The sequence below is a fragment of the Myotis lucifugus genome, unplaced genomic scaffold (assembly GCF_000147115.1).
Source record: "Myotis lucifugus unplaced genomic scaffold, Myoluc2.0 scaffold_402, whole genome shotgun sequence".
NCBI lineage: Eukaryota > Metazoa > Chordata > Mammalia > Chiroptera > Vespertilionidae > Myotis > Myotis lucifugus.
The window spans coordinates 669,823-680,338 of NW_005871450.1; the positions used below are offsets into that span (position 1 = coordinate 669,823).

Sequence of the window (10,516 nt, forward strand, 5' to 3'; positions counted from 1 at the left end):
CATACAACATGACCAAGTGGAATTTATTCCAGGAATGCAAGGCTGGTACAATATCTGCTAATCAATAAATGTGATACATCACATAAACAAACTGAGAGATAAAAATCACATAATCATATTGATTGATGCAGAAAAGGCATTTGACAACACCCTTTTCTGATAAAAATGCTCAGCAAAGTGGGAATAGAGGGATCATACCTCAACATAATAAAAGCCTTATATGACAAACCTACAGGTAACATCACACTCAATGGGCAAAAACTAAAACCATTTCCCTTAAGAACAGGAACAAGACAGGAATGCCCACTTTCACCACTCCTGTTCAACATAGTACTGGAAGTGCTAGCCAAAGCGATCAGACAAGAAGAAGAAAAAAAAGGCATCCAAATTGGAAAAGAAGAAGTAAATTTGTCATTATTCACAGATGACATGATACTGTACATAGAAAACCCTAAAGACTTCATCAAAAAATTATTAGATCTAATAAATGAATTTGGCAATGTAGCAGGATACAAAATTAACCCCAAGAAATCTATGGCATTTTTATACGCCAATAGTGAACTTACAGAAAGAGAAATTAAAAAAACAATCCCATTTACCATTGCACCAAAAAAATTAAGATAACTAGGAATAAACTTAACTAAGGAAGTAAAAGACCTCTATCCAGAAAACTATAGGACATTGAAAAAAGAGATAGAGGAAGACATAAACAGATGGAAAAACATACCGTGTTCATGGATTGGTAGAATCAACATCATCAAAATGTCCATACTACCCAAAGCAATCTATAGATTCAATGCAATCCCCATTAAATTACCAATGGCATATTTCACAGATCTAGAAAGAACTCTCCAAAAATTCATCTGGAATAAAAATAAACACACCAAAAACAAACCCCGAATAGCTGCTGTGATCCTGAGAAAGAAGAACAAAGTAGGAGGGATCTCAATACCAGATATCAAGCTGTATTACAAAGCCACTGTTCTCAAAACTGCCTGGTACTGGCACAAGAACAGACATATAGACCAATGCAATAGAATAGAGAACACAGAAATTGGCCCAAACCACTATGCTCAACTAATATTTGACAAAGGAGACAAGAACATACAATGGAGTCAAGACAGTCTCTTCAATAAATGGTGTTGGGAAAATTGGTCAGACACATGCAAAAAAAAAAAAAATGAAACTAGACCACCAACTTACACCATACACAAAAATAAACTCAAAATGGATAAAGGACTTAAACGTAAGAAAGGAAACCATAAAAATATTAGAGGAATCCACAGGTAGCAAAATCTCATATGCTGAAGGAATTTCTTTCTTTTTTTTAAAAATATATTTTATTGATTTTTTACAGAGAAGAAGGGAGAGGGGTAGAGAGTTAGAAACATCAATGAGAGAGAAACACCGATCAGCTGCCTCTTGCACGCCCTCCAGTGGGGATGTGCCCGCAACCAAGGTACATGCCCTTGACCGGAATCGAACCTGGGACCCTTGAGTCTGCAGGCCGACGCTCTACCACTGAGCCAAACCGGTTCGGCATGAAGGAATTTCTTTACTGACAGTTTCTAGGGCAATGGAAACTAAAGAGAAAAATAAACAAATGGGACTATATCAAAATAAAAAGCTTCTGCACAGCTTCTGCTCAACAAAACAACAAAAAGCCCACTGCATGGGAGAACATATTTGCCAATGATATCTCTGATAAAGTTTAACCTCCAACATTTACAGGGAACTCATGCAACTTAACAAAAGGAAGATAAACAGCCCAATCAAAAAATGGGTAACGGACCTAAATAGACTCTTTTTGAAAGAGGACATACATAAGGCTGAGAGACATATGAAAACATGCTCAAAGTCACTAATCATCTGAGAGATGCAAATCAAAACAACAATGAGGTACCACCTCACACCTTTCAGAATGGCTATCATCAACAAATCAACAAGTGACAAATGCTGGTGAGGATGCGGAGAAAAAGGAACCCTTGTTCACTGCTGGTGGGAATGCAGACTGGTTCAGCCACTGTGGAGAACAGTATGGAGTTTCCTTAAATAACTACAAATGAAACTTCCATTTGACCCAGTGATCCCACTTCTAGGAATATATCCCAAGAAAACAGAAACACCAATCAGAAAGGTTATATGCACCCCCATGTTCATAGCAGCACAATTTACAATAGCTAAGATTTGGGATCAGCCTAAGTGCCCATCAGCAGATGAATGGATTAAAAAACTTTGGCACATCTACACAATGGAATACTATGCTGCTGTAAAAAGGAAGGAACTCCTACCATTTGCAACAGCATGGATGGAGCTGGAGAGCATTATGCTAAGTGAAATAAGTCAGTCAGAGAAAGATAAATATCACATGCTCTCCTCATTTGTGGATTATAATGAACAACATAAACCAATGAACAAAAACAGATGTAGAGACAGAGAAGCATTGATCAGATGCTGAAAACTCAGAGGAAAAGCAGGGGAGGGTGGGGGTGAAGGGGAGAGATCAACCAAAGCACTTGCATGCATGCATATAAGCATAAGCGATGGATGTAGACAACAGGGGGTGAGGGGTGAGTGCAGATTGGGGGGATGAGGGGACATTGGGGGGATAGGACACATTTGTAATACCGTAATCAATAAAAAGAGAAAAATGGATTCTGTTCTTTTTAACTTATTTTATTTATTCATTTTAGTATTTTTTTAAAATATATTTTTATTGATTTTAGAGAGGAAGGGAGAGGGAGAGCAAGAGAAACATCAATGATTAGAGAGAATCACTGATTGGCTGCCTCCTGCACTCCCTCTAGTGGGGATGGAGTCTGCAACCTGGGCATATGTCCTGACTTGGATTCGAACTGTGATCTCCTGCTTCACAGGTTAATGCTCAACCACTGAGCCATGCCAGTGGGACCATTTTAGTATTTTTTTAATTAAAACTTTTTTGATGTTGACATTATTGCAGGAGTCCCCCTCCCCTCTTTGCCCACCTCCACCCTCCCACTTCCTTGGCCTTTACCAAGTTCTTGTCCATAACCATGGGGTTGAACCCCCTGTGAGAGCAGATGGTCCTTTTCATCTTTCCCTCTCCCTTTTGCCTGGTCATGAAACACTAAAACAAAGGGATTTTACAAACATCTCTGCCTCATTTTAAATGCATTTTAAGCTATTGAGACTCAGGGACATGAAAACATGAGCCAATGTCCTGTGGTTTCAGCTGAGAGATAATCTTGAACTTTATGCTCTCAGGCTTAGGAACACACATGCACGGCCCTGGGGAGGTTGATTCTTATCTGGTTGCAGGGGGTGGTGTGAGGGAAGCATGTTATATAAGGAGGTGACAGAGGCTGATGTTCATCAGTCACGAGAAGGCCAGCAGCCATGGTACCGAACGTGGGAATCTTTCTCATCTGCATTGGTGCCTATGTATTTCTCCAAGTGGGCCATGTGAATGCAGGTAAGGGAGGGGAGAGGGGGCTAAGAGTCGGTGTGGAAGATAGTGCACCAGACATGGGTTGAATGGTAAAATTAATAATAATCTATACTAATAAAAGAGTGATATGTTAATTAGATTGGGAGCCTTTCTGGAGGACCTTCCAGACATCCATCCAGACAAAGCCATGGTGGCGGAGCCGAGGCAGAGGTGGTTAGGGGTGACCAGTCCGGGGAGGGGGCAGTTGGGGGCAAGCTGCCCAGCAGGGGGTGTCACTTGGGGGTGAGCAAGCCAGTGGGGGTGGGGGCAGTTGGGTGCGAGCAGGCCGGGGGAGGGAAGTTGGGGACGAGAAGGCCGGCGTTAGGGGGCAGTAGGGTGCAAGCACCGTCAGCAGGGGGTCAGTTGGGGGCGATCAGGTCAGCAATGGGAGGCAGTTAGGGGTGATCAGACTGGCAAGCAGAATGGTTAGGGGTGACTAGGCATGCAGGCAGGTGAGTGGTTAGGAGCCAGTGGTCCTGGATTGCGAGAGAAATGTCTGACTGCCCTGTGGGATCGAGCCTAAACCGGCAGTCGGACATCCCCCAAGGGGTCCCAGATTGGAGAGTGCAGGCCGGATTGAACAACACCGCCCCTCCCGTGTGCGAATTTTGTGCACCAGGCTACTAGTATTAATAATAATCCTATATAATAAAAGCCCAGTGACCATAATGGCAAAATGACCAGAACGACTGCCCAACCAGTCACTATGATGTGCACTGACCACCTCTCAGTCCCTTTTTCAGGTCTGCAGGCACCGATGGTGAATGGGGACCTGGGGTGGGAGGCGGGGATGCGTGTGGCGCCAGGCCAAGGTCCCCGCCTGGCCAGTTGCCCCCCACACAAAGGGTGACCGATGGCAGGGGTGGGGCCGGCAAGTGGCCGGGAACAGCCGACCTCTTGATCCCTTCCCCGGCTGTCAGGCTCCCATTGCTAGATGGAGAATGGGGAAATGGGGTGGGTGGTGGTAGGGGACGGGGCTGGCTGCCAGCAGCCGGAGAAGATGGCCCTGATCACAAGCTAGGCCTGAGGACTCTACCCATGCATGATTTCATGAGCTGGGCCTCTAGTAAATAATAATAATGTTCTTTAGTGTGCCTCAAGGTCCAAACACTTTTTTTTTAAATCCTCATCTGAGGATATGTTTTTATTGATGTTAAAGAGAGAAAAAGAGAGAGAGAGAGAGAGAGAGAGAGAGAGAGAGAGAGAGAGACATTGATTGGTTGCCTTCTGTATGGGCCCCAACTGGGACTGAACCCACTATCTATATATGTGCCCTGACTGGGAATTGAACCCTTGACCGTTTGGTGCATGGGACAATGCTCCAACTAACTGAGCCACATTGCCCAGGGTGACCAAATTCTAGTAAGGACTTGTTTTTTCTTAAACAAGTCTCTGAAGTGTAAGCCTAGTCAGTCTTACTCAAAAGCTCATAGTATTATTAACTCTCAATCCCCACAACAGCTGCCTCATTCCTAAATTTGCTTTCCAGTATTCCAGACCTACACACAAGGTTCCATATATTGTCCACAGTGAGTTATTGATGTAAATAGGGATACATGTTCGGGATAACAGAGAAGCCATATTGTCAGGGCACATGCACCATTAATGTGGTACGGGTTGAGTCCCATTTGGCCATTTAACCCTTAGCTGTCAGTATGATTGCAATCAGAAAGTGTAAGATTCTTACTCATCTGGGATGTCTTGCAGCCTTCTCCTGTACCCGTTTCTATTAGAATGGCCTTCAAAATGTGAAGAAAATAAAGTGTTGTTAACTAAATCGCTATGTTGTAGAGCGGACCAATGGAGCTTACACTTGGTGTTCTTACCACAGTATAAAATTATAATGTTTTAATGTGAAAAAAGTTAGAGCTGCAGAGCATTTGTGCCACCAAATGGACTCAGACCATCCCCACCCATCTCTCTTCTACTCCATCCATCTCCTCTACCCCTGTATTTTTTCCAGCTCAGTTGCATCCTGGGACCCTCTGTCCTTCTGAAATTATCTCAGAGTAGTGGACTGGTGCATAAATTCATGCACATTGAAAGGAAATTAATTAGAAGTAATATTTTAATATTGCTATTTTCCCTTTCTGTATAATAGAAATGTCAACTAAATTCACGATTGACAATGACAGATGAAAACACATGTGCGAGTGACGCCAGCAAGAGCTTTATATGTATTGCATATGCATTGGTCAACTTAGCCTTTCATGTATATAGAATAAACTTGCTTAATTAGACCTGCTTTCTGATTTAGCTAAACTTTTTTTCCAGCCCAGTGAAGCACCCTAACTTCTCTTTTAGGTAATTGTCACCAACACAGCAGTAAATATCAACACGAAGCAGATTATTATTGTAGATCACACAGGGAAAACAAAGGGTGAAATATTTAACTGCAGGAGTGTTTGACTATATTCTGCGCAGTGAGAAAACATGAAGTCATTTTCAAAGTCCACCATTTCTTACTTCTTTTCAGTCGGGTCAAGTTTCTAAGGTTTTTTTTTTTTTAAATATATATTTTATTGATTTTTTACAGAGAGGAAGGGAGAGGGATAGAGATTTAGAAACATCGATCAGCTGCCTCCCACACACTCCCCACTGGGTATGTGCCCGCAACCAAGGTACATGCCCTTGACTGGAATTGAACCTGGGACCCTTGAGTCCACAGGCTGACACTCTATCCACTGAGCTAAACCGGTTAAGACATGTTTCTAAGCTTTTTAAATCTCCATTTTCTGGCTATTGAAAAGAAAATAGTCTCCTATCTACCTACTCCCGGACTTTAGTGTGGGTCAAAAGAGATGAGGCATCGGAAAACACTTCACAGACATTTGATTACAGTGTAAAGTGTTTCCACCTGGCTATAAAGCAAGTCATGTTCTTGGGCTGAAGAAAATGCAAGGAGGCTAGTCATTGCTAGGGCGAGAAAGCCAGGCCTTGCTATGTGACGTCATTACCCGGTGCCCACAGCCACCATTTCAGGACCGGTCTTGGCTGTGGGCTGCATAATTGCCATGGGTCTCAGCAGCATCAGGTGCAATTTGCTGGGCTGTCCTTCTGGGGTGGTGGCGGGGCCTGTGTTCCCCTTGGGGGAAGCTGAGTGTTGCTTTGTGGGTGCCAGGTCCATGGTGTCATTTCTCTGTGTGTCACAGCAACTCCTGCATTGAGCGTCTGCGCCCTGGTGTTTGGTGCGTGTCATAGCAACCCGTCAAATGGAGGGAAGGACACATATATTAGCCATATATATACTAGAGGCCCAGTGCATGACATTCATGCACGGGGTGGGGAGGTCCTTCAGCCCGGCCTGCACCCTCTCAAAATCCGGGATCCCTCGGGGGATGTCCTGCTAGTTTAGGCCCGATCTGCAGCAGAAGGGGCATAAACCGGAAGTTGTACATCCCTCTTGCAATCTGGGACCACTGGCTCCTAACCGCTCATCTGCCTGCCTGCCTGATTGACCTTAACAACTCTCCTGCCTGCCTGATCGCACCTAATTACTTTCCTGCCTGATTTCTCCTAACTGCTCGCCATCACCCCTAACTGCCTCTGCTTGCCTTACTGATCACCCCTAACCACTCTGTGTACCTGCCTGATGCCCCTAACTGCTCACCTGCCTTCCTGATTGCCCCTAAAGGTCCACCTGCCTGCCTGATAACCCCTACCCCTTCTGCCTGCTTGCCTTTTCGACCCTAACCTTTCTGCATGTCTGCCTGATTGCCCCTAACCGTTCTGCTTGCCTGCTTGATTGCCTCTAACTGCTCGCCTGTCTACCTGATTGCCCCTAACTGCCTTTGCCTTGGCCCTTGCCATGGTGGCTTCGTGCAGATGGATGTTCGGAATGACATCTGGAAGTTCGTTCAGCTGTCCAGTCTAATTAGCATATTACACTTTTATTATTATAGATAAGCAATGTTGGAAAATAATGAAAACAAAACAACAATCAAATCAAACATACTAATGTTAGGTGGCAATTGTGATCAGCATTCTTCAAAGGTATTTTACATGCATAGGCTAAGTCTGCCCTGTCAGTAATGAGAGGGGCAGGCGCACCCTTCCCCTCCCCCTCTCCCCAGGTGTCTAGTCATTAAGATCAAGCCACTGGTAGATAGAGGGGCTGGAGTCTAAGGATCAGGCTTCGTTCCAAGGGATCGTGTTCTACTCAGGGAGCCTGTCCAAGAAGCACAGGCAGGACTGGGTGGGGCAGAGGTTATTCAAACAGAAATAGGCACATGAGTTGCAGAGAGGCGAGCTTTGCCACCAGTAAATTCAGTGATGCAGCTGAGAGAATTCATTCAAGCCAAAGACGCCTTGGCCACGAAGCCCTCTCTGGTTTCCATAGTTTTCCTCTTCAATCTATTCAAGTGCCAAAGCCAGTGCACGCTGAAACTCATTTTGTTACCCTGTGAATGTGGCTTGTTATTGATCTTCTGAATGGTGTGAGGCAGATTATTAATGATAATAAGAAGACATCATCTGTGTTCATAGATGTGAAAGGGACTTCAAATACGGCTGCTAAATCGGGTAACGCAGGAACTCCAGACACAAAAAATCAGCAGCCTGTAAAGAATAATCCTAGCCCTGGCCCGGTGTCTCCGCCGGTTGGAGGATCAGCAAGAGGTAGGTTTGATTCGGTGTCAGGGCACATACTTATAGGTTCCAGGTTTGATCCCCTGTCAGGACGTGTACGGGAGGCAACTGAGGGATGTTTCTCTCTGTCTCTCCCTTCCTCCCTTCTTCTGTGTCTAAAAATCAGTAAAAACATATCCTCGGGTAAGGATTAAAAGAATGTATGATCCCAAATCAGGCTGCTTTGTGGTCTGGTATGCTTCTCTGTCTCCTGGAACTCCAATGCCCACAAGAAATAAATGTCTCTGGGTAAATAAAGTCACGGGACATTACAACTGTCACAGGACAGGCACCAGGCCATATGGATCTGGACACCCCTGGTGCTTAGCAGGGGGCTCTGGATGCGCAGGCCCTTTGTCGGGGTGGGCTGGCTTGAAGAGAAACGTAGCCAGAATCACTGAAGAGCCCATGATGCTTAAAAGCTGTGAGGAGAACAATGCCTGTTTCATTTTTCAGGGGATGCCTGTGTTTTCCCGTTTACCTATGACGGCAAGACTTATTATGATTGCACTCTCCAGGACTCTCTACGCAAGTGGTGCTCTCTAGACGAAATATATTCAGGGAAATGGAAATATTGCACAAAGGATGGTAAGCATGCTGCTTTTCCTCACGTGAGGAGCATGTGGGGGATTTCCATAATTGACTCCCAGGTGGAAGCCTCAATCATCACCTCACCCAGCCCCTGTGTTCCATTCACATCCCCTTTCTTTTTTTTTTTTTTAAATATATTTTATTGATTTTTTACAGAGAGGAAGGGAGAGAGATAGAGAGCTAGAAACATCGATGAGAGAGAAACATCGATCAGCTGCCTCCTGCACAACTCCCACTGGGGATGTGCCCGCAACCCAGGTACATGCCCTTGACCGGAATCGAACCTGGGACCTTTCAGTCCGCAGGCCGACGCTCCATCCACCGAGCCAAACCGGTTTCGGCTTCACATCCCCTTTCTCTTGCTAAGACTAACATAACTTCACCACAGCTAATTTTCACACCCTTTTTTCTGCTTTTCAGACTTTGCCCCATGTTTCTTCCCCTTTAACTATAAGAACAAAATGTATGACAGCTGCACAACCGAAGGGAGTTTCATTAGAAGGGCATGGTGCTCAGTCACTGAAAACTACGACAAGGATGGAGCTTGGAAGTACTGCTACTAGTAGTAACACAGGGTAAGAGCATCTAGGGAGGAGGAGAAAAGACAGGGATGAGTAGGGAAGGACAGAGTTGGTTAGAGAGATGGAGTCAGCTTATGTGGAGAGCTGGAGGAGACTTGGAGGTGTGGGAGGAGGAGGAAGGGGACAGGAGGAAGGGCAAGGAGCAGATGTTTTGACAGGAAAGAAAAAGGGAGCAAAATTAAAAAGAATAAAAGACAAAGAAAGAATGCAAACAATGGAGAGAGGAGATTTAGAAAAGGATGAAGAAACAGAGTTTGCAGATAAGACATGGAAGGAAGGATTGGGGAGGATTAGGGGTAAGAGAAGGTAGAGGGAGAGAAGGCAGGAGAGGAAGAGAGTGCAATGCAAAGTCTTTTGAGGGAGTGTGAGAGAGCTGGATAGTGCTGGGGGAGAGCAGGGAGAAACAGAAAAAAGAAACACTCCAGGGGGCTGATTGGAAGTAATCAATAGAACTCATTCACATTGACATCAAGACCGTGTTTCATGTCCCTAGAGTGACCCTATCCACAGCCATGGATTCAGTCAAGCCTTTGAACACAAAGCACAGAAAACCAAGACATCGCAAGCATGGAGGGCATACTCTGAGTGACAGAGGTGTCATCCTTTCCCTGCAACTGGAGTCCCCCTCGCCTGGCAATAAACCGCTTTCTCTGCAAGTGTGACTTTGTTGTCTTTTCCCGAAAGAAACCATCTTTCAGGTGGGAGGCGGTCTGCATGACCACCTGGATCACACAGGATCTTCACATCCGGCTCTCTCCTCCTCCAGACCCTGAAGCATCAGCATACATCATAGCTGTCCTTTTTGTGGGCTTGATTGAATGGCAAAGGTGTGGGGAGGCTGCTGGGGCAGGAGGGGCCCTGAGGCCAGAGAGGGCTGGTGCCTGCCACAGACAGTTTGTCTTTTCTGACTTCACTAAAATGTTATTTCTTTCTGGAGATATTCTCTGACTCCTCAAGTAGAAGGATGTCTGGTCATGTTCTCCCAGCCTTTCACTCTCTACTTGCAACTCAACTGCCCATTTCCCTGGGGGACTCTAAACTTTGGGAAGACAAGCTGGACTGTGTTATTTGTCTTGGCATCGGTCCTAAGTGCAGACACTGACACATACTTGGCTCTCAGACACTTTTCAAAAGGCATATATTGTAGAAAAATTCTTTCAGTAAATAGTTGGGTGCGAATGAGACACAAATTCACCGGTGCCAAAAATAGGGGGCCTGGAAGCCAGAGCGTAACCTGTGTCTGGGGCCT

General features: G+C 45.1%; 1 protein-coding gene across 1 annotated transcript; it reads left to right on the plus strand.

Annotated features, from left to right (window-relative positions):
• The first annotated feature begins 3,367 nt into the window (after positions 1 to 3,367).
• LOC111823126 (seminal plasma protein HSP-1-like) lies at positions 3,368 to 9,853 on the plus strand. Its single transcript, XM_023743572.1, has 5 exons — positions 3,368 to 3,454; positions 7,955 to 8,086; positions 8,552 to 8,683; positions 9,107 to 9,261; positions 9,761 to 9,853. Exons 1-4 carry the CDS (start codon positions 3,379 to 3,381, stop codon positions 9,247 to 9,249), a joined length of 483 nt encoding a protein of 160 aa, XP_023599340.1. The 5' UTR covers positions 3,368 to 3,378; the 3' UTR covers positions 9,250 to 9,261; positions 9,761 to 9,853.
• The last annotated feature ends 663 nt before the right edge of the window (positions 9,854 to 10,516 follow it).

What these genes read in the sequence shown, in the direction of transcription:
- LOC111823126 (XM_023743572.1), top strand. Translation starts at nt 3,379, where the DNA reads ATGGTACCGAACGTGGGAATCTTTCTCATCTGCATTGGTGCCTATGTA. An exon ending in AGTGGGCCATGTGAATGCAG is followed by an intron (nt 3,455 to 7,954) that starts GTAAGGGAGGGG and finishes CTGTGTTCATAG; the next exon opens with ATGTGAAAGGGACTTCAAAT. An exon ending in GGTTGGAGGATCAGCAAGAG is followed by an intron (nt 8,087 to 8,551) that starts GTAGGTTTGATT and finishes TTCATTTTTCAG; the next exon opens with GGGATGCCTGTGTTTTCCCG.